The 24,658-nt window shown below is 36.7% G+C and overlaps 2 protein-coding genes across 4 annotated transcripts in view; one reads left to right on the forward strand and one right to left on the reverse strand.

The window, feature by feature from the left end:
• The window catches only part of LOC123684400 (gamma-aminobutyric acid receptor alpha-like), a 97,436-nt gene that overhangs the window by 41,331 nt on the left and 31,447 nt on the right, over window positions 1-24,658 (reverse strand). The window contains exons 1-2 of one of the 3 annotated variants that reach the window (XM_045623648.1): window positions 16,405-16,527; window positions 1,387-1,561 (exon numbers count right to left, since the gene is read on the reverse strand). In XM_045623648.1, coding sequence (XP_045479604.1) covers window positions 1,387-1,561 — 175 coding nt within the window. In that variant the 5' untranslated portion in view covers window positions 16,405-16,527. Of the gene's footprint in view, window positions 1-1,386; window positions 1,562-7,765; window positions 7,811-16,404; window positions 16,528-24,658 lie in introns of those variants that run through there. The other 2 variants (XM_045623647.1, XM_045623646.1) reach the window with 2 other exon arrangements.
• On the forward strand, window positions 8,194-16,582 carry LOC123684401. The gene is made up of 4 exons (XM_045623650.1): window positions 8,194-8,354; window positions 10,569-10,905; window positions 12,145-12,374; window positions 16,473-16,582. Exons 2-4 carry the CDS (start codon window positions 10,586-10,588, stop codon window positions 16,577-16,579), a joined length of 657 nt encoding a protein of 218 aa, XP_045479606.1. The 5' UTR covers window positions 8,194-8,354; window positions 10,569-10,585; the 3' UTR covers window positions 16,580-16,582.

The following is a 24,658-nucleotide window of genomic DNA, read 5'->3' on the forward strand; positions in this document are numbered from 1 at the left end:
TCTTGATCAAGTAATACCTCCAATTCTGCATCTTCTGCAGTCTTACATACAGTTAGCATATGCTCCATTATATAAGAAATGTAAATGTAGCTATAACTTTGAAATGATGGCATTAGGTAGGTAATAGGGTACAAATGAAAAATATTCAGTATTTCTTAAGGAATTCGAAAGGAAAAAATATACAAGGTAATGCATTTGAAATAACAAAGTTCATTATCATTTCAGAAATGACAATAATAGAAATACCACCATAATAATAGACATATCTCTTTTGCACACCAAAATATACAGGGTGGCCATTTGAAAACGAAACAGACGAGATTACAGACGAAATAAAGTTTTTCGATAGAAATGCTCGGACAGGTCGATTTCTGTTTCGAGGGGGACAACTTAAGATGTAGGTTACGGACGCATAGCGCTTCAACCCTTGCTACTACAACCCTCACCCCCAAATTTTGAATAGGGAAGATGGGGTGAGTGATACCTCATTTGAAAGGTATTTTTATACTGATTTCAGTACAGTAATTGTTTTTTCATTTTATGCATTAGTTCTCGAAATATTCTTAACTAAGTATTTGAAAATGAAGTGGTGTTTCCATGGCACTTGTAGTGTTTTGTGAAAAATCGACATTTTGAGCTTCAAAACAACCATGACTGTGGCTTCCTTCCTAACTAACTAACGCATGAATATTTCGAGAACTAATGCATAAAATGAAAAAATAATTACTGTGCTGAAATCAGTATAAAAATACCTTTATATTGAGGTATCACTCACCCCATCTTCCCTATTCAAAAATTGGGGGTGGGGGTTGTAGCAGCAAGGGTTGAAGCGCTATGCGTCCGTAACCTACATCTTAAGTTGTCCCCCTCGAAACAGAAATCGACCTGTCCGAGCATTTCTATCGAAAAACTTTATTTCGTCTGTAATCTCGTCTGTTTGGTTTTCAAATGGCCACCCTGTATATAAATCCGATATAGAAATTGGGGTATTCCAAAACTCACTCTATATGTTGATGTATATAAAAAATAGGTAAAAAAAATCAACTAATTCACACTTATTACCATTCGATGAGAAAAATATTAATTTGATCTAGTTCGGTATTTTCTACAATAAAATATACTAATCAATTTCAAAATTTGACCGAAAAGATAATTCTTATCAGTGATAAGGTTTTTTGAAACTGCACAAAAAATTGTTGCCATAACCATTAAAAAAAATCAACTTGAAGAATCATTCCTTCTGAGCGAAGAACTTCTAATGTCACGGAGAACATTTCAATTCTCATGAACGGATTTCAAAATTGCTCTTTTGGCAGCTGTCCCAACGATTTTCAGTGCAAAAAGCTTTTCACGCATCCCCAGATAAACAGGTTAAAGTTGACTCACCACCAAAATCAGGTCTGATACTGTTGTCGTACCCTCTCAACAAGTTGTCCAGTATGATGGATATGTTTCTGTGGTTGTTTTTCTGTGCTTCCAGGGGTGTGTGTTTCAATGAAATCGGCAGGACTATTCGAAAGGGTAGTAGTAACATTATGGAGAGGCATTGCTGCTTGAACATCTAGAAAAAAATTAGTATAGAATTATATCTGATCTAATAAGACACCCCTATCTTCAATTAGTTCAAAAAATCACTGAAGCCTCAAAAGGAGTTTTGCAAGCTCTTTCAGTATAGTTGAATTGTATTTCTCTCAATGTACCGGGTTTTTCACCATAATTTGACCCCCCCTTTAACTTTGTTACCAAAAGAGGTACAAAAAAATGTTTTCCACAAAAGTTTCACGAAATCGACTAATGTTTTTTAAAATGATTTCACAAAACGAAATATATACAGAGTGGGCCACATATTGATAGCAACTTCATTTTTTCAAATGGAATACCCTGTATATTTTTCTATATTTGACTAGCTCTTTTTCCCTTGATTTCAAATATATAACATATGTTTGGCCTATCTCTCTTATCCTGAGTACCACAGAGTTTCAAATTTTAAGAACCACTTAGCATGCTCAGTAATCAGTTTTCAAGTTGCAGGCTGCGACAACTCAAAATGCTCTTTTTTGAGTTATCGCAGCCTACCACTTGAAAACTGCCAGCTTGCATGCCAGGTGGTTCTTAAAATTTGAAACTCTGTGGTACTCAGAATAAGAGAGATAGGCCAAACATATGTTATATATTTGAAATCAGGGGAGAAAGAGCTAGTCAAATATAGAAAAATATACAGGGTGTTCCATTTGAAAAAATGAAGTTGCTATCAATATGTGGCCCACTCTGTATATATTTCGTTTTGTGAAATCATTTTAAAAAACACTAGTCGATTTCGTGAAATTCGGAAAATATTCAGCATGAAAGGAAACTGCCTTTTCAGCGAAAATTCAACATATTTCGATTTTTTATTGCTCTGTCAACTTGTGAAGCACATCTAGCTGACATGAAATATATGTATGTTATCACTTAAATCTGTCAATAACATCAAATTTAGAGCACGTCGTTGATGTGAAGATCGATTCGAAGCCCTACACACCTGAAGCGTTTTACGATGAAAATAACGACTTGATGAAGAACTATAGTATAAATCCATTTTAGGGGATGTATTTCGCCTGCTCCCATCGTCACAGGCAGATTTGAAGTTTGATTGACAGATCAATAGGACGGATGACGAATATAAACCCTTCCTAACAATTACCAGATCCAAATAAACATTTGGCGCACGAATAGCATCATTACAATAAAGGGTTGTTCCATTTAAAGAATAATCTTTAGTAGGTTTCTTCCAGAGTAACAGCGGGATATCATTTTGGCCAAATTATGAAAGTTAGAGGTCGAAGTCGTTTCTATCATTCTGTTCCGTCACCCTGAACAAGATTATTCTCGATTACTCTCGAATGAAATACTTGAGATTTGAAATTTTTTAGGGTCTGAATATCTCGGTTGTGTTCGTTAATCAGAGGTAATATCCCAAGACTATGACTTAGATGTCTAGAACACTAGTATGCTCATTTACTCTTGAAAAACCTTAATATTATAGAGGTGACTTTTGAAGGGACCATCCTTCTGGATTTGAATGGTATGTTGACGTTACTCATTGAAGCAACCCATGTTAAAATTTCAGTTCCTTGAATCTTGAAGCAAATGGAAGTTACTCTTCTTTTGGGATAAAAGGAAATGTTTATGCTCAAACCGAGCGCCTGTTTGATAATGGCACAAAATATCCAGAAATGGCTTGCTTCATTCCCGGTATAAGTTTACCTACTGGTGTAAGGAATGTGTCGCAATGCAAGTGAGTCAAAAAAAAACCCCAGCCCATCGAAGGGCGCATTTGGATTTTGCGAGAGAGCATATCCATTGGGAAGAGGCTGATTGGGAAAGAGTGCACTGAACATATATTTCATGTGGACCTCACAATGGTAGAGGTAGAATCTAGACTCATCTGTGAAAGATATGCTCAGTGTACTCTTTCCCAATCAGCCTCTTCCCAATGGATATGCTCTCTCGCAAAATCCAAACGCGCCCTTCGATGGGCTGGGGTAAGAGCTGGGCCTCTTGCCGCGACACGAGGCCTTAAATCATATTCTCTGAGGCGATTTCTTATTGTCTGAGTGCGAATTTGCACCCCATGAGTTTGCTCAAGCTGATTTTGAAGGAGGCAAGCGGGTGCAAACCGTTGTCTCAACGAAGAAACTCTCAAGTAACGTTCTTGAATGGCAGTTGTTACCCGTCGTCTACCCTGTCCTGGTCTTCGGACATTCATACATGTCTCCCTGAATTGCTGCAATATTCTGGACACACTTGTATGTGAAACTCCAAACCTTTCTGCAATTATTGTATATGTCCACCCTTCTTCTCGCAAAACTACCGCTTGGGCACATTCCTCTTGGGTCAAATAGCGTGTTTCGCGTTGCATAGCGATCGAGTGTAGAAAATCAAACGAAAGAAAAACTATTGATCACTAGAATTGATCGACAACAACTGATTTCAGAATGGAGCCAATACATTCAAAATCTGATAATCTCATCTTTTTTTATTCCTGCGGGGAAAAAACATCTGTATTGAAAAAAACGTTGAAAGCGGTTAACATATGCATGCATAATTGTGATAAAAATAATTATCATCGAGAACACCTTCAGTTGTAAAATAAATTTGAGATTTCCCTAATGTGTGTTAATTCTTTTGCGCAGTGTAGTTCTACGTCTGCTCTGCTTGGCGTTGCATTCTTATTTCAGTGCAAAAAAATTTTCTGGTATGTTTTCAAAGCCTATTTATCAATGCTAATTGATACCTATCCTATCTAACAGCAAAAAGAACTGAAACACTCATTCCACCCTACCACCACTTCTAGAAGAAAAAAGGCGCCAACAAACAAATATGGTGGCCAGGGATAAATTCACTTTGTGTGCAAATATCCCATCTTCAATATCGGGATGTTCTGAAAAGTCGCCCTAAGTGAAACAAATTCGATATAACCTCCGGCGGTCTCCGGAGAGAGAAAAAGCCAACTTTCCACAAGTTTCTCGTATTGAGAATCCGGTTTTGCGTTTCTCCCTTACTCCCCACCCCGTGAAGTTTCGTCTCTGTTTTGATATTAAGCGGCCCATTATCAATGATCCTCATTGTGTGTCGAAAATCTACCCACCCTAATGGATCCTGTTTCGTGACGTGGAATCGTAATTAAAGTATTGTTGGATGTTTCCTTTGGCCCGGCTATGCTAAATTTCGACGGAAAACGGTCCATGGTTATTCATTCACCACGGTGGCGCGATCGGGAAAAATCTAGGCCAGATTGAGCTGGAATTTGCCTGCATTATCATAAGAGCGAGTACGAGAGCGAGGAAGAGGAAGATGAGCATACAAATATTAGCACACATTTCGAGCTGAAATTTGACAAATGGACTAGTTCAGTGATGTTGATAATACTATATTTGACACGATATAATTAAAATATAGAGCAAAACTGATAAATCAGTGAAAAAATTTTGAAAATCCATCAATAAATGACTGAGAAATAGATTATTTAAATTTACGTATTTTAGCGCGGAACGTTTCTGGTCTCCGACTCGTCTGTGACGTCACGCCACTTGCCTGAGATCGCTACACTATAAATTACGTTTAACTACTTAGCCGCGCCAAGGCTCTCGCGCCGTTTGTAGTTGTACAGTGTAGTTTTAACTCGAGTTTTGTTTTTATGTCACCATAATGGAAGAAGGCTTCGTGAAAGGACAATGTGACAATTTGCCTAAAATAGATATATTCGCAGTGATGGAGTTTTTTTCTTCAAATCTATCTTATGTCAGTGCTGAAATAATGGGAGTTAAACTTTTCAAGTAAGTACCTACCTACTTTTGAGTTTTCTTCATCATGGTTCATATTATAACGATGATTCATTCAAAAAACGTTTCATGAGCATGTCTGCTCAGTTGCCAAGTCAGCTGCACAGAAGCTTAGCTATCTATTTCGTGCGAGGAAATTGTTCACTCCAAAGCAGCTTTTATTACTTTATAAGGCTCAAGTGCGTCCAGCTATAGAATATTGCTCTCATGCTTGGGGTTCAGCTCCTAAGCACTCGTTACTACTACTTGATTCCATTCAAAAAAGAGCAGTGCGCCTAATAGACGATCCAACGTTAACTGCCAACCTTCATAGTCTCGATCACCGTAGGAAGGTTGGAGACTTATGCCTTTTTTACAGATACTACCACGGAAGGTGTTCTGCTGCCATTGCCTCCATGATTCCTCCAGGGGCTCAATTTGATCGAAGAACAAGGCTAGCCGATAATAGTCACCAGTTTGTCTTGCATCTTTCTACAGCTAGGACATCGGTGTATCAGAAGGCTTTTCTTTACCGAACTGCAAGGCTATGGAATACCCTACCTCAAGATGTATTCCCCCTTGGTTACAACTTACAGCAGTTTAAGACACGCACAAACCGATTTCTTCTAAATTCATCTCGGGGCGCTTGAAAGGGCGTTATAAGCTCAGTCTTTTCCCGAGACATGCGTATAAAAAAAAAATAAACAGTTTGTAGTTGAGTACTGGTTGTTGAAGTCTATCCATTATCAATGGCAAAAAATATTTATGTGAGGAGTAAAAAGTAAAAAGAGAAAAAAGTAATGTTTACTGCCCGTATATAATCCGGTATGAATCGATTCTGATCTTCACACACATATGAAGTAGTTTAAGGTCCAATTAAGTCAGGCCTCATTAATTTGCACCACTTCCTTTGATTCATGTCATTTGGTACATGAAAAAACAATTTATTGGGGTTTTTAATTGTCGTGCTTGCACACATAGGCACAATACAATATTTGTAGGATTTTTTTTTATTTAAGTCATCGTGTAACGAACAAAACACGACACGAACGGCACAAGTGATTGTACACTAATGAATTCGTAAGCACTCTGCGAATACCAGTCGCCTCGTGTAAGTGGCGTGACGTCACACACTAGACTATGAAATTATTCTTTCAAGCACAACTTCAAAGTCCCATAACTTTTTCATTTCTAGAGATATTGTTGGAACTTCAGCTCCTGGACATCATGGTTGTTCAATTCAGGAATGAAAAAGTTAGTAATCATGGCTCTATACCGATCACAATTGACTGTAACGTTCTGGCCATCATCGTTTTTGAAGAAGTACGGATCAATGATTCCACCAGCCCATAAAGCGCACCAAACAGTCAGTTTTTCTGGATGTAACGGTGTTTCGACATACACTTGAGGATTAGCTTCACTCCAAATGCGGCAGTTTTGTTTTTTGACGTAGCCATTCAACCAGAAGTGCGCTTCATCGCTAATGGACGTAGTGCGCGATACGTATTTCGCATAAAACCATTATTTTCGAAATAAAATTACACTATTTGCAAGCCTTGTTCAGGCGTGAGTCTATTCATGATGAATTGCCAAACCAAACTGAGAATAAATCACTTAACACCTGTTAAATCGGTCGCCATCTCGAACAGTAATGCCAACTTGAAGTTATATACCTCGAGAAAAAAACACCCTATAGTATTGAATTTGGCTTAGTATGTATCAATATGGTATCGCGAAAAATTCATTTTCAAGTTTGTCTATAATACTAGTGAGTCGATTAACTAAATAATATCGTCCATGAATTCTTCGTAAATTTCTCCAACGATTCACAAATGAGCAGTAATTTTCATAAAACAATTCAACAAATTTTAAAGGTTGTTGAAGTTATCAGCTAAAAATTATTACCATAGAAAAATTGAATTAGGTTATACTCGCACATGGTAATAGTTGCAACTTTTTGTTCAGATTGAATTTACTCGAAAACTATCGCTTCTAGGGCAAACATGAGAGGCAGCTAAAAAATTTAAATTTAATGAGCTGAGCTTTGGTGCAAATATTGTTTCAATATCTTCATCCATCTAGAAGTTCTGTGGAAAATACTTCCAGGGGTTGAATATTTCAATCATTCATGAGTACAGGGAAGAATTATACAAATTTGGATATGCTTGTTTGAACAAGGTTATTATTTCTGCTAAATTTCCTCCCGATCCTATTATCAGTCCATGAGAAAAAATCAGAATTCTCGAATTGTTTCTACTCCTGGAAGGATCTATCTTGACTGGGGATAAGAATTCTAGAAAAATTCATATGACAAACTATCATTAATTTGACAAAGGAATCCGCTCAAACAGTAAATCACCCTGTACCTATTATAAAAACATCGCAGGTGAACGAAAATAACATTATAATATTATGTTACCAAAAGCTACATTTAGGTTCAGTTCAATAATAAAGAATTTTACCTTATTGTTTGTTTCTTTCTGAATACCTTGGCTTTTTTGGTGGTGGTTTTTGGTGGTCGAATTTTGAGATCTCTTATTTTGAACTCTTCAAACTCAGATTGGTTGTAAATTGAAAATATAAGATAGTAGTACATTTTCAGAATATTTTGTAATGTTTTTCTTATTGAATTTGTAACAATTCTGTATGATTTTGGCGCAAACATCACATTGTCAGATTGTCAAATTTTTTTCGCCTTCACAGCAACTCAACCACAGAAAAGTTGTTTAGGTTGAAGTTTTTTTGATGAAATTGTATAAACTCTATAGTTTGAATGCCGATTGTAGAAAAAATAGCATATTTTAATGTTGAACACGCCACCAGAACCATCGACTACTCGAACAGAATATAGAAAAATACATTTTTTTTTGTGTTCTCTTATAGGCGCATTGAAGTAGGCCTGAAGTTGATTTGTTTTTCGTTTCCTAGGGAAGTAATACATCACAGTGAAAAATTTGAGTGTGAAAGTTGCGGAAGATTTTCTCCCGTTTTTAAATTCTATATTTTTGTTTGTTCTTCTCAAATCTGATGTCGTGGTTCATCTAAAAAACGGTGAGTTACTCTGAATATTATTATTAATATTATTGAATATTTGGTTTATGATCAATGCAAATAAGTCTGCTTGTACCGTACGTTTGTAGTATGAAATTTCGTTTTTTAGGAAATATTTTGAACTATTACAAGAAATTCTAGCCAATTTCGGTTTTCATTGCAGAGTAAACGAGTTTCATCCCAAAGTCATCTATTTAAGTCTTAAATTTGACTTGAAAAGTAGCTTGATATTCAACAACTCGGTTATTTCACATATTCAATTTCCCCAATTACCTCTGTTTAATAATATTTTCAGTTTTATGAATAGTAAAAAGATTACTAAGACGTATTAAATATGGACGAATATTTACTCATAGTGCAATTGTTTACTCTTGAACTCTTGAAGCAAAAATATTACATTTATATGAACGTCACTCTTGACTTTTCAGAACTTAGTTGGATATTAATTTATTCAAATCATGGAACACAATGGAATCAAGCATAACCATTGAAAGCTTCACGATCATCAAATACCTATCAAAAACATTAATTGGGGTTGTAACCACTTTTCTCCAACAAACAGTTAAATATTTTAAATATTTTCCAAGAAGAATATGACGATTCAAAATGGTAATAGTATGGCAACACACTAACACGGTGGATTAGTTTTTGACATATCTTATGTCATGCAATACATGGAAATATACACTCATCAATAATGTTTGGAAATTGTTGAATTGTTCTATCAAAATTAGTTCTCATTTGTGAATACTGATGTTGGGTTTCATGAAACTTTTATTGTGGTGATTTGCTCGCTCGAATGATTTCTATGTTTAATTTCAGTTAATTTTTGACACTTCCATAGATTTCAAACTACAATTAACGAGTTGATCGGTCAATCAAAGTTTTATCAAACCATTTACTAATTATTCATCATATGGTAAACAAATTTGAGAGTGAATATTCTTCGCACGATACAAGAGTACCAGTATCAAGTACTGAGCCGTACTTGGTACCACTTTCAAATTTGTTTGATGACAAGTTGTGAGTTGATTAACTGAGTAATGTCGATCACGAATTCCCCTAAAATTTTTCTCGGTGTTAACAAATAATCACCGATTTTGATAAAACAATTGAATGGGTTCTGAATATAATTGAAGCGTGTTTCTTTCCATAATTGAAAGGCATAATCTACACAGTGTTGCCATTATAATCCTTTCCAACTTGTATAATTTCTATTTAAAACCCCTTTACTGAATACTAATATAGTTTTAAGTATGTAAGTACTCTAATTCTGATCGCAGAATTTCTTCTCACAATCACTTGATGATTCTACTGTTCTCAGATAATCAAGAACCATAGATAACTGTTAGATTACCGAAAGGAATTAGTGTAGGCTTGGTTAATCGATCGTCTAGAGGTATGATTCGATTACCTGGCCTTTCGTCTTTTTCTCCGCGACTTTGTTGGATTTGTAATAATCAAACTCTTTTGAATTATTTACATCTATTTACAAAGCCACAATTATACAGTAAAAACTCAGTATTGAGAAGATCCTAATAACGTCCTTATAACAAGTTTCTCACTACGGTACTGAATTTCGTCTTTAGCTCGAGTGTTGATTACTTGAAACGTCTTAGATTATCACGTCTTCGTCGTACTTCAAGTTTTCGGTCGTCTCGTCTTTAATTTGTTCGCGACTCGTCTCAATCTAGTCCGCGAACCGTCTTTACGTCGTACGTCTTCAGTTGACTCGTCTTCGGCTTAATTTTAACTGACTCTCTGACGATTGGAACTTACCCTGTCTCGAATATCGACCTCCCTTCTTTAGGCTTGACCACACCCTTAGGGAAAGTACCATCCCCTAGTCCAATAAGAATTTTGCCGTACCGCCCACAAAGATCTTCGCGGATTCCTGGAAATCGAATATTCTCGAAGGATAAGAACCTGATACACAGATGTGACACATCTGGTACGACCGTGTTGTCTTCAAACTTTCTCAACCCCCCAATAATTCTCTTCAAGATTTACAACTCCATGACATATCTTCGACACCTCGAAGAATTACACATCATTTTTACATTATATGTACAATAACAAGAAACAATAACTGTATCCTACATTAGTTTGTCCCATACGAAATCTGCAGCCAGTATTGCCAAATGATGACAATTTCTTCCAATTACTGATCTCATATTATTAGTTTCCTAGTCCTGAAGAGCGATATTTTTTCAGATCTGCTGCAACGGAAAATGAAGGCAGGCGGCCCACGTCGGCTACCCCACATTCTGCAGGCCATAGAGGACCTGGGGGACGTCAGAGGCTGCAGCACCAAGCGGATCATCGATCAGCTGGAGAGCACTCACTATGGCAACACTGAGAGGCCGAAGAACCTGACGGGCGACGTCAGAAGGGCTCTGAAGTACGCCGTGGACAACGGCATCGTCAGAGAACGGGCCGGAAAGTTCACCGTGGCAAGCTTCTACGGGACCAAGAGGGGCACCGATCCCAACAAGTCTATATTCGACTGCAGGAGGCGGAGGAAGAGGGGAGGCAAAAGGAGAAGGCGCAGGTGAGTTTGATTGTGGAATGTCTTTTTGGGAGAAGGAAGAAATTGGGGTTTGGTGAGAAGCAATAAATATTTGAGGTGCACCCTCTCTCTTAAAAGATTGCGATGATTTGTCCCGGGATCACTGATGGAGTCATCAGTATGGCAACTCAGTGATCGATACCCTTCATAACTTTAGCGGAGTTTGGTGATCATGCCGTAGAATGTTTGGGTTTATGTCCCAGGTGGTGCCCTTCTTAAGAGAAATTTTCAGCATTCGACGCCATCTCTCGAGCTAACAAAGATCCGCAATAGAGTCTTATAATGCAAGTGAATCTACATAATTTCGAGCTGTTTCAGTTGGTGATCTATTGTTGGTCTGCGAAGATTATGTTCTTTAAAATTATACCATAGAGAGCTCTAGTAATGAGCAAAAGGATAGAGGAAGACGGACTTGAGCTATCAAAGAGAAAGGGCTTGGAGAATTCGGACATGAAAGGAAAAATTCATATATTTTCAACAAGCTCCTCTCTTAGTATAAACTTCATATGTACAAGAAATGTTTTCTGTTCGATATAGAAATAGATGCGTTTGTTTTTGCCAGTCAAGTAGCTGCTAGAAATCAACTTTTGAGAATTTCGATTGGTTTCATGTCTTTCGAACTTGACAATTGCTACCTAATCAGCTAATTTGATAACACCCATGGAAGAACTTTTTGAGCATGTCGGTCTTGGACATATGCACAGTATATATTTATATGTATATACACAGTATGCTCTTTTTTGCATTTGTAGGCCGTGCAAAAGCCAACTACTGACATTCCCATGCGCTACAGAAGGTCATTATACCAACAGTCAACAAATAATTCAGAGCTCAGCTCTGAGTAGCTGCATGAGCTTCTTTGTGGATAACGAGAAAAATTCACGAATCTTTTAGCTTTTGTTAGTGCAGGAGTATTTCACCATGAATATATCTAGCTATTGTTGGCAAGAAAAAGTTTTAAGTCCTGGTGGATCAAATTTGTGTAGAAGAGCTCATTGAAAAAATTCAAGCAGCAGTCTGGTAGAATCTTTGAGAATTAAAAGTATTCCAAAAAGGTTGTTTTTGCAGCTACTAACCCGAGGAAGATCTCACCAAAAATTGCTTTATTACTATTCTGAAGGTCCTGAAAATTATTTCAGCTCTTGTAGAACCTTCCAAGGCCTCAGAAATCTTCGAATACCATAGGTGCGAGAGTCATTTTCTGATGTTTTTTCTTTTCAGGAGACATGCAAGCCTCAGCAGTGTCACGGACTCTGAGGCGTCATTGTCAGGGGAGGACTGGGAGACGAATAGGGACCGATCGTATTCGCGCAGTCGCAGCAGGTCACCACAGTATACAACCGAAGGCATAATAAGTCACCGTAGAAGGAGGGGCAAGAAAAGGCGTAGGAGAAGGGGAAGGAGGCGCTCCCTGAACGACCGAGACGATGAGCCGAAGACACCTGGAAGAGGTATGTGGATGTTTTTGTATTGTTAATGCGCTGTTCCTCGAAAATTAATTATGTTATAAACTAGTGCAGATTTTCGAATCATCAAGTGTGCCATTCGAAAATGGCACTAATTAGAAAACAAAGAGACGCTGTCCCGAAAAAAGTCTTTGGTGACTATTTGTGAATTCTACCTTTTTTTGATTCACGCATAGAACCAACAGAAAGGCACGGGCCAGCAGTGGAGTATTTTCGATTATAATTCATTGATGATGGTCGTTGAATTTGCAAGAGATGCGGCATGATTTACGCAAGAAAACTGTGCGGGAAATTAATGGTTCGTGAACGTTTTCGAATGAAATGGCTTTTTTCCCTCACCATCCCAAAATTACTTTTCGGGAACTAAGTGATGCATTGATTTTCGCGAAATTCATCGTGAAATAATTGAGTTTGTCGAGCACGGCGTCGATAAAAAAATCCGGTGTCTTCGAACTGATCATTTCTGTACTTGGGAAGTCGGACAAAAAGAGAAGGGATTCGGCTTTATTCTTAACCGAGAGGAGGAGGAGGAGGAGCGGAGGGATTGAAAAAGATCAAATAATGGGGTATTTTATTTATCCGTTTTTGGTCCGGCTACTCGATCAATCACTTTACTCCACTTTGAAACCTCCATTGTAATCAATTGGTGGACTATCCATCCTGAGGATTATTTGTTGTGTGCGCTGATAGATAGATGGAGTTGAAGATACCGGTTCAGTTTTCATTTGATGTCGACTTCGTTTCGAACTTACCGGATAATTAGTTTCGTTCGGATATGTCGTGCCGAAAAGATATTCGCGAGATATTTTTTGAGTCGGTAATGGTCTAAAACGGTAAGGAAATACTTCACTTGATGCCTGGAAAATGCAATTATGTCTGCCTGTCATGCCGTGTACAATATAACTCTCGAAAAAAAAATGATTGCAGGCACTATTATCAAGATAGATTCTTATCTCAAATCTTAAGTTCTTTGGTGAGCAAAATCCTTCTAGGGAGCTGTCAATTTCAAAACTGCAGGTTCGATCGAGATGAAATTCAGCATTTAGTTGTAATTATTTAAACAACATGGTATTTTGTACGAAGCTTGAAATGGTTATTCTATTGTTCCTTTTTGATATTTTTGACTGATTCAACTTTAAAAAAAATCACTCGGTATACATACTCACGCAAAATGTTAACCCAATCGAATCAGTAATCATTGGGAAGAGACTGATTGGGAAAGAGTGCACTGAGCATATCTTTCATGTGGACGTCTGTATACAAGGGAACGTCGATCACAATGGTAGACGCAGAATCTAGACTCATCTGTGAAGAGAACTCTTTCCCAATCAGCCTCTTCCCAATGGATATGCTCTCTCGCAAAATCCAAATGCACCCTTCGATGGGCTGGGGTAAGAGCTGGGCCTCTTGCCGTGACACGAGGCCTTAAATCATATTCTCTGAGGCGATTTCTTATTGTCTGAGTGCTAATTTACACCCCATGAGTTTGCTCAAGCTGATTTTGAAGGAGGCGAGCGGTTCCAAACCGTTGTCTCAACGAAGAAACTCTCAAGTAACGTTCTTGAATGGCAGTTGTTACCCGTAGTCTACCCTGTCCTGGTCTTCGGACATTCATACCTGTCTCCCTGAATCGCTGCAACATTCTGGACACACTTGTATGGGAAACTCCAAACCTTTCTGCAATTCTTGTGTATGTCCACCCTTCTTCTCGCAAAACTACCGCTTGGGCACATTCCTCTTGGGTCAAATTGCGTGTTTCGCGTTGCATAGCGCTCGTGTGCAGAAAATCAAACGAGAGAAAAACTATTGGTCACTAGAATTGCTCGAGAACAACTGATTTCAGAATGGAGCCAATACATTGAAAATCTGATAATCTCATCTTTTTTTATTACTGCTGGGAAAAAACATCTGTATTGAAGAAAAACGTTGAAAGTGGATAACATATGCATGCATAATTCTGATAAAAATAATTATCATTGAGAACACTTTCAGTTGTAGAATAAATTTGAGATTTCCATAATATGCGTTTATTCTTTTGCGCAGTGTAAAAGGTATTTTCAGAATTTTAATGATGAACTTAATGATGGAAAATGTATAGTGTTAACTTCATGTTTGTCGATTTTTCGATTCAATCACTGTAATCCTATGTTCGAAAAGCCAATTATTGAAAATTGCTAATCCCGTGTTCCGTCCATGTAATCATCAATCAAACGACTACCCCTCTGTAGATGATTACTAGCCATTGAAATTGGTACAGATTCGTTCTTCTTTCTCAGAATTGAAAATAAAATCCCCCGGAAGAGGATGGGTACATAATTCATTTGGGTTAATTTAATTCAATCCGAAACCCTTTACCAATCGGGGAAAATCCAGAAATGGCGAAACCGTACAATCTGATTAATCTTTATAACTCGATCTAATCAACCCGAAAATAATTTATCACTATACTCTTTTTAATTGATTTTTCATGATCCGATATTGCGCCTCAGTTGAAAAGTGAATTGAATTAGAATTGAAAATTTCATAACTTCGATTCGCTAGTGGGTAATTGATTTAATTTTTAACAGTTTCATGATGTTGAGAATCTATCAGTCATTTAATGGAAAAAAAAAGCAACAACAATAGTGAATTATATCCCATATAATTCTATACAGGTTGTCCCAACGAATATTTCCCTTCTGTCAAAAATTCTATGTGAATGGAATGCTCAGTCAAAATTTTCGAAATCGGTTCATTATTCACGAAATAATGAGTTTGAACTACCTTCAAAAGGTGATGTTGAACAGACAGTTGAATCGACCAAACTCGAGAGCCTTAGAGTTTTGAAGAATACAAAAATAATTTTATTATTATATAGTTCTGTATTAGGAACGAAGAATTCCTAAAACGACATTTTTCTGAAAAAAAAACCACCCGAGGGTGATAAAAACCAAGTTTTTTTGTTCTCTAAACATCACAAAATAGTAATTTACGTAACAAGTTCGGAAAATAGGGTATTTTTGGACGAATAGACAAAATTCCAGGACGAGCGTAAGCGAGTCCTGGAAGTCTGTGAGTCCAAAAAAACCATTTTCGGGCGTGTTGCGTACAATATTTTTTCGGCAACCATGTGATATAACACTATCGCTGCTGCTCTCCATATTTTATTGCGATTGCGATAAAAAAAACTTGCAAATTTTTGACAACTAATTTCATATAAACTGTCAGCCGTTATCTCGGATGCTATGGATTCTATGATTCTTTTCCGGACTAGTCCGGGAAGTACGTACTTTCCGGACTAGGCCGGGAAATGCTACTTTCTCAGAGAAAAAGCGTCCGGGAAGTGAGCACTTCCGGACGGTTGCCGAAAAAAGCTTTTTAACTAAAATACCACCATCTCTTTCCTATTCTAAAAAATATGGAGGTTTTGCCACCCTCTAGTGATTTTTTCGGAACATCATCAACATGCCATCATTTCTTGCTCCCTAATACAAAACTTGAAAATTATATTTGGATTTTTTGAAACTCTTAGGTTTTTCGTTAGAACTTCCTGCTCAACATCCCTTTTCGACGGTGAGTTCAATATTACATTACATATATCTTCAAAAGTGTACTATTCTTTAGTGTACTGAAAATTTTGACTGGGTTATGCACAGAACATAAATAATTTTGAAACTAAACAACACTTGACATCTCTTCCCTATTCAAAAAATGTTGGGGGTTTATGCCACCTTCATGGGGTGGTTTTTTCGGAAAAAAACTCATTATGAAAAGAAATTTGTTCCCTACAAAACAGAAGTTGGTTTTTTCAATCGGAGAAAATTCTTCTTTTCTGAGTTCTGGGAAGGATGGATAAAATTTTCGATGGGTCACCCTATAAACAGTTTTCTCTAAGAGAATGATGATACTGACACTAATTCGATTTCTTCATTAATTTTCAAAACTGAATTCTTGTAGAAAAAACTCGAATGAAATGATGATTGTTCGCTCAAAAAGTGTGTTGTGACGTCAGCGTCAATCAAATTGAATTTATTACCTTCGAGCAATGTTAGTACATATTTTGAAGAAACTCTGAAGTGCTAATTTCAACCTATATTTTCACAGATGGCAGGTGTCTCGCTCATCACATGAAAGATTGTGAAAATCCAGGATGTCAACGTAACCACGAAAAAGAAATGGACGAAGAACAGCCTGGAAGTTATATCAACTGATCCCCCACTTCTGTTTTGTGCCTTCTTTTACGGTATCCGAAATTATTGTGAATTTAATTCCTCTTCAGTGAAAAGTGTCTCCTGAAAAAATAAAAGAATTCGAAAAAATCAGAACAATTTTTTGTACAATATTCTTTTTTGACTCGACAATGTCTCCTTTTCAATTAGAACACTAGAACGATGAAACGAAGTTAGATCTGCTGAACAAGTTGCTCACTAAATGATATTCATTGATTTTAAATTTTAAGAGAATTCACTGAATTTTTATTAAAATTAATGGAATACCATAAATAATCGTCTAGTGATTTTTGCATTGAAAATGGTGGTTGGCAGAACTGTTTTATGTATCACAAACTTGAGAAGAAGAATATGGAATTATCCGTACAAGCAGAATTCCAACTTAAAATAATCAAATAGAACATAAAATTATTAAATATAACCATGAAATGTATGTGAACCTGAAGATATTTGTACAGGATTTTATTCTACAACAGTTCAGTTATTTAGTCAAAATTAGGTGAGAATCTCGGAATTTGAGAACTCGTCTCAAGACTTACGTATGTTAAGTTGTACTCGACTCGTTTTACTCTATGTAGGTTTTGAGATCACTTTCAGGATATCAAAATACAAGTTCCTTTAATTCTGTGGCTAATTTGTTCATTCTGCCATTTTGTAACAAAATCGTGTTGGAATATCTAAGAATAGCACAGATTTCTTGGTTATATTTTATTATTATACGTTTGTGAAACTCTCCTGTCATCGGATTCATCTATTATCTCAATTACCTGTCAAATTTGTGTTACAGAATTACAATTATCAATGTGAAAATCTCTAAACAATATTTATGGAAATTCTCTATCAATTTTAATGGAAATTCAGCCAAATAGATGAAAAAATTTACCTATCATACTCGTTTGAAGGTCTTTTCTATCCCTCGTTCATTGAAAAACTTGTTACTTCGTCTTTCACTTTTGAATTTTGAATCGTAGAAGAATATTCTGTACTTGTATTACTACATGGTAGGTATTTCAGAATCAACGCATTTGTCACAGAAATAGAGAAACTAATGAGTGTCATAGAAATCATCAAATGATGATAGGTGTGACTTATTTTACTTTTAAGGCGTTTTTCCATATTATTATTGTCAAATCAGTGCATTACGTCTAATCCAAGTAAGTGAATAAATATTAAATTATTTTTCATACTATTAAATAGGATGTTGCAGTTATTTCCTTGAGAAAATAAAGATATTTTGTACGCGCTGATGCAACTTCTCTAATTCAATATGACAGAACCCAATTTGATAAATGGAAATGTCAATTGTGTACACAATCCAAACACCAAGGCGGCGGTCATTCGTATAGTGTTTCTATCGAATTACGTGCGCTGCTAGAATATTACTCACATTGAAACTTGATTTTCTAGAACAATATCGGACACTGGAGAGAATTCCTATTCATATTCATGATCTCATTAAGCCATGTTTAAGAAACTGAGGATTCCGAATATCTATTTCCGAATGGACGATTGCTGTTAATTGATCGATCAGCAGGATATTCAGATTAAATCCAATTTAAACTGAATATTGTAATCGTTGATGAACCTATAGGATTGTTATATGCAGTTCAAATTACTGAAGAGAAATGAATGTACCTGGATTGTTTTATTAGGAGTGACATGTGACTCTTTGTGGTGAGATTGTATCTTTAACAATGCAGAGATCAACATTTTCACCAATAACGTATGCGAATTGTTTCGAGAGTCTGTATTTCAAAAAATAGTGACTTTAGAAAGTAATTTACACATCGGCTGATAAATTGGTTCCAATTTTAAAAGTTACAGTACAACTGTGATGTCAAAATTTTTCATATACTAAATGGATTCTTTGAACTTTATTTCTGTCTTATTATGATATGGCTCTTCCATTCACTAAGCTACACTATTTAAATTTATCAACCAGTTTTTTCTGTTTTCTTCACCTGTTTATACACCACAGTTAAAATGATCCATAAGAGTTATTTGATAAGAATTTTGCAAGCAGGTTGGTATCCAGTGTCCATCAGTAATGCAACAATTTTTGAAGAGCCTTTGGTGAAAAGGAATATGCATATTTTAATGATCTTCAATGGGATCTTTCATGGGCGACTCTTAAATGAATAGATATCTCTTCATTGGATTTTCTTGAAATGAGATAGCATTTCACTATATTTTTACGTTATATAATCTGAAATTCAATTTATAAAATCATGACTGTATGCGTCCCTTCCTAATAATCGTAATTTCGAAAATTCAGGATCTTTCGGATACAAAAATGATGAAAATAATTTAAAATGGTTATTTCTATGAAGAACCATAGCAATTTTTAGTGATATTTTTATAACCAGAAATAAAGCCGCGACTAGACGTTCATGGCCTACTTCGATGTCAATAATTCCTGAATAGACTGTATATATTTTTCTTGAAATATTCTCGTTTTCTTCAAATATCAAAATTAATCCTCTTATTGGAAAACCCTTTAGATAGTGTCCTTCTTAATTCGAGTTATGGCACGTCAAACCGATTAAAAATGGTATTGCCCAACCTGAATTTTCACATTTCAGTGTTTAAAGTTTGATTGAATTGACACACTTCAAGCACACACTGTCAGGCACAGAACAAGACCTTGTGTGATATACAGGGTTTATGTGGTGAAATGATGCGATATGATAACCTCCTTAAAAATCTTCATAACCGAAAACTCGCAAGAGAAATTCCACAAATTACACCTCATAAATATTGATGATCCAATACGAAGCAGTCTTCGCCCAACCAGAGGAATTTCTCTGAACCGACTAAACGGAATTCCGGCAACCTCGATATGGAAGAAGTAATAGAAATCCGACCTGAAGGACCAGACATTTCAAACACAATTTTGTTTGAGCATAAGGGAGGGCATTAAATCAGTCTGGAATGAATTCAATGGCTTGTTTACCACAGAGATGGCGTACAGCCACACCTACAGAACCACGCAAAGTTTTTGGAGTTCATCGGAGTTGAAAATGAATATTCATTTCTATGGTTTGACGTAAAGGTCTAGTCTATTGGGTTATATGAGTAGAAACTGGAATTTTAAAGTTAAAGGGTATTATTTCCACACTATTGAAATAAATTTTGACTGAATTTCGAAACAACACTGCGCAAAAGAATGAATGCACATTATGAAAATCTCCAATTTATTCTACAACTGAAGGTGTTCTCAATGATAATTATTTTTATCAGAATTATGCATGCATATGTTATCCACTTTCAACGTTTTTCTTCAATACAGATGTTTTTTCCCAGCAGGAATAAAAAAGATGAGATTATCAGATTTTGAATGTATTGGCTCCATTCTGAAATCAGTTGTTCTCGATCAATTCTAGTGATCAATAGTTTTTCTTTCGTTTGATTTTCTACACTCGATCGCTATGCAACGCGAAACACGCAATTTGACCCAAGAGGAATGTGCCCAAGCGGTAGTTTTGCGAGAAGAAGGGTGGACATACACAAGAATTGCAGAAAGGTTTGGAGTTTCCCATACAAGTGCGTCCAGAATGTTGCAGCGATTCAGGTAGATAGGCATGAATTTCCGAAGTCCAGGACAGGGTAGACCACGGGTGACAACTGCCATTCAAGAACGTTACTTGAGAGTTTCTTCGTTGAGACAACGGTTTGCAACCGCTCGCCTCCTTCAAAATCAGCTTGAGCAAACTCATGGGGTGCAAATTAGCACTCAGACAATAAGAAATCACCTCAGAGAATATGATTTAAGGCCTCGTGTTGCGGCAAGAGGCCCAGCTCTTACCCCACCCATCGAAGGGCGCTTTTGGATTTTGCGAGAGAGCATATCCATTGGGAAGAGGCTGATTGGGAAAGAGTGCACTGAGCATATCTTTCATGTGGACGTCTGTATACAAGGGAACGTCGATCACAATGGTAGAGGCAGAATCTAGACTCATCTGTGAAGAGAACTCTTTCCCAATCAGCCTCTTCCCAATATGATCCCTCTATCTATGTTTATTACTCTGAGGATCATTCAAACCATGGTAATAAAGTCCTAGTTTTAATGCAAAAATAATGGATTTCTCTTTATTTGCCGAAAATCAAATAAACAAATGCCATGAAATTACCTACCAGATTATAATGATGAAAGATTAATTCTAACAGTATTTCTTTCCGCATTTTTAGTTAAAGTTCTCAAGATGTTGAAAAAACACCCATTGCTATAAAATAGTCTTTTCCGTGTTACCAACATGACAAATACATCGAATCCGTCCTCAAAATAGCTCTAATAAAAGAGATAAAAATGCCAGAATACAACGGAGCACGTACGTACTGATTGACCTATTTCCAGATACCGCCTTCGAAAATTTCCGTTTCTTCCGCAAGCCAATAAATGGCCCCTGATGGACACCGGAAAAATACGGTTATTCGCAAATGCATCTATCTGTACCGTAAATCCTGAGGATATTTGCAGACGAGCGTGACACACATTCAAGCGCCCCAAGTATCAATAAAGCTTTTAATGTTGTCGACAGTCCCCTGTCGGCCATAAAGAAATAACCTGCTTCATTGAGGATCGAATACATTTTCTCCGCCGAAACCCCCAAAAAGGATGATGCATGCAGGATTTATACATTAAGCGGTGGTGGATTGAAAAGAAAGCTACTTATATGAAAAAGGGATTTTTGAAAAAAGCCGTCAGTCAGGTGCAAAGATCAAAGGGCGGAAAAAAGTATTCCTCATTAAAATTGTGTGGCATGATAAATCGGATTGGATTCACAGAGTAGTTAGTTGCACAAAAATTCTATGTTTTGGTAGAACATTTCCAATGGAGACTTGTGAGTTTTAGGGTGCAATTAAGGCTTGAATGCGTTTAGTTCGTTAACGACTCTCAGATCTTCTTTTTGTTTAAGGTCCGGAATTTACATTCCCTTCGCCTCTAATTTCATTTCTCCTATTTTCTGCTGTTGTCTGATCGGAAGGCTTTCCTCCCTACTTCATGTCACTTTTTTCTTCTATATAGTTCTTTGAAAGAGGTATTTCCTCTTATCGGTCTTTCTTACTTTATTTTATATTATCTGTCTTAATTCCTTATTCTCGTGCTCTTTCAGCGTCTCTATTGTTTTCTTTCTTTGTTTATTGACTATTCTTTCAATAGTTTCATTTCTTAGTTCTTCTCTGATTTGCTGGTTAGTTATATACCATGGGGCGCCAACCGCTGTTCTTATTGCTCAATTTAGTGTACCTTGCAACTGATCATTATTATTTTCCTTCGTATTGTACCAGGTAACTCCTGCATACGTAATGCTTGGTATTAGCACTATTTTTATTATCTTCAGCTTGTTTTCTAAAGAAAGTTTACTTCTAGGGCTGACGAATGGGTACAATCTGCCGTGCAATTGCCGTGTCTTTTTTCTGTTTTCTTCTATCTGTTTGTTAAAATTAATTCTTTCATCCAGTATTACTCCCAGATATTTTGCTTTCTTTTTCCGTTCTATCGTCTGGTTATCTATTTTGACGTTTCCTGCTCTTTCATTCTTTACTGTTGTTCCTCCGAAGTAGATTGCAACTGTTTTCGATGTGTTCACTTTGAATCTCCATATCTTGAAGTATTCCATCAGTGTTAACGACTCAAATCCGCCCAGTCTAATATACAGATTGGTTCAGCAGATTATCGTGCTCTTCAACTTTATCATTGAAATGAATTTTTCTCTTATTGAACCAAGTTTCACAACAGGTGAGATTAAAAATGTTTCGAATTTCTTGATCTACGTTTTACCATAATATGTTGTACGACTAGAGATAAACATTTTGCAGTCACAGTTCATAAAACTGAAGCACTTTTGAGATCCATTTGTGAAACTGGTGGAAAAACTTTAGCAGTTGAGACAACCTGCTTCATTGAGGATCGAATATATTTTTTTCGAAACCCCCAAAAAGGATGATGCATGCAGGATTTATACATTAAGCGGTGGTGGATTGAAAAGAAAGCTACTTATATGAAAAAGGGATTTTTGAAAAAAGCCGTCAGTCAGGTGCAAAGATCAAAGGCCGGAAAAAAGTATTCCTCATTAAAATTGTGTGGCATGATAAATCGGATTTAATTCACAGAGTAGTTAGTTGTACAAAAATTCTATGTTTTGGTATAGCATTTCCAATAGAGACTTGTGAGTTTTAGGGTGCAATTAAGGCTTGAATGCACCGGTCTAGTTCGTTAACGACACAAATCCGCCCAGTCTAATATACAGATTGGTTCAGCAGATTATCGTGTTCTTCAACTTAATCAGTGAAATGAATTTTTCTCTTATTGAACCAACTTTCACAACAGGTGAGATTAAAAATGTTTCGAATTTCTTGATCTACGTTTTACCATAATAAACTACTAGAGATCCAGCTCTTACCCCGGCCCATCGAAGATCGCGTTTGGATTTTGCGAGAGAGCATATCCATTGGGAAGAGGCTGATTGGGAAAGAGTTCTCTTCACAGATGAGTCTAGATTCTGCCTCTACCATTGTGATCGACGTTTCCTTGTATACAGACGTCCACATGAAAGATATGCTCAGTGCACCCTTTCCCAATCAGCCTCTTCCCAATGGATGCTCTCTCGCAAAATCCAAACGCACCCTTCGATGGGCTGGGGTAAGAGCTGGGCCTCTTGCCGCGACGCGAGGCCTTAAATCATATTCTCTGAGGCGATTTCTTATTGTCTGAGTGCTAATTTGCACCCCATGAGTTTGCTCAAGCTGATTTTGAAGGAGGCGAGCGGTTGCAAACCGTTGTCTCAACGAAGAAACTCTCAAGTAACGTTCTTGAATGGCAGTTGTTACCCGTGGTCTACCCTGTCCTGGTCTTCGGACATTCATACCTGTCTCCCTCGCTGCAACATTCTGGACACACTTGTATGGAAAACTCCAAACCTTTCTGTAATTCTTGTGTATGTCCACCCTTCTTCTCGCAAAACTACCGCTTGGGCACATTCCTCTTGGGTCAAATTGCGTGTTTCGCGTTGCATAGCGATCGAGTGTAGAAAATCAAACGAAAGAAAAACTATTGATCACTAGAATTGATCGAGAACAACTGATTTGAGAATGGAGCCAATACATTCAAAATCTGATAATATCATCTTTTTCTATTCCTGATGGGAAAAAACATCTGTATTGAAGAAAAACGTTGAAAGTGGATAACATATGCATGCATAATTCTGATGAAAATAATTATCATTATCAACCTTCAGTTGTAGAATAAATTTGAGATTTCCATAATGTGCGTTAATTCTTTTGCGCAGTTTATTTTAGAGTTTACAGGCTGAACCTCAACTCTGTATCACGTTATAATAATAATAATAATAACTTTTTTAGTTTTTAATATTTTCTTTTTCCGAGTCTTTTTCATGTTGAATAAAAACATTAATTAATTTCAATGGTCTCTCGGCTTTTCACGAGCTCGATTTTCAAATCAATGGTTGGTTAATAAGTCAAGATACTCGGCTTGATGAATTCCTTATTATGAGCTTGATATGAAAGTTAGTCATTCTCATTTGAAAAAATAAGGTGGATACTGTCGATTATATCGAAATTTAAATTAGTCTTTCTCAAAATTTCCAATATTTATCGACCGATTGAGTACTATTGACTCACCCTGTATATTAATTGAACTCATAAACTTCGAAGAATTGAATCGATCGGAAAGACGACCAACAAATTTTTTTTTTCGCAGACTGTCACATGGAGCATCAATGAAAATTCGTCCTTGTCAAACCCCCTTCCAAACGACCTTCATATGCCACTCGTCAAACAGAATCCGGACAAGTTCGGTAAACAATCTTGGACTCATTCTTTCATATCGTATGTCTTCTTATTTATCCCGGGAAATATTTCACTCGACCCCATAATGGAAGAATGTTTCCAATTAGAGAACTCGGTCTTATAGCATTGGAAAACGACTTAACGCCCAATTCTCCATTTCTCTGCTTAATGGAAATTTATCGTTCATTTCTACTGAATACATCTTCGAGAGAGAATCGGTTCTTTTGTCAGGGATATCGAACGATATTGTTC

This window comes from Harmonia axyridis, chromosome 7 (assembly GCF_914767665.1).
Source record: "Harmonia axyridis chromosome 7, icHarAxyr1.1, whole genome shotgun sequence".
NCBI classification, from domain to species: Eukaryota; Metazoa; Arthropoda; class Insecta; order Coleoptera; family Coccinellidae; genus Harmonia; species Harmonia axyridis.

What these genes read in the sequence shown, in the direction of transcription:
- LOC123684401 (XM_045623650.1), top strand. Translation starts at nt 10,586, where the DNA reads ATGAAGGCAGGCGGCCCACGTCGGCTACCCCACATTCTGCAGGCCATA. An exon ending in GGCAAAAGGAGAAGGCGCAG is followed by an intron (nt 10,906 to 12,144) that starts GTGAGTTTGATT and finishes TTTTCTTTTCAG; the next exon opens with GAGACATGCAAGCCTCAGCA. An exon ending in GCCGAAGACACCTGGAAGAG is followed by an intron (nt 12,375 to 16,472) that starts GTATGTGGATGT and finishes ATATTTTCACAG; the next exon opens with ATGGCAGGTGTCTCGCTCAT.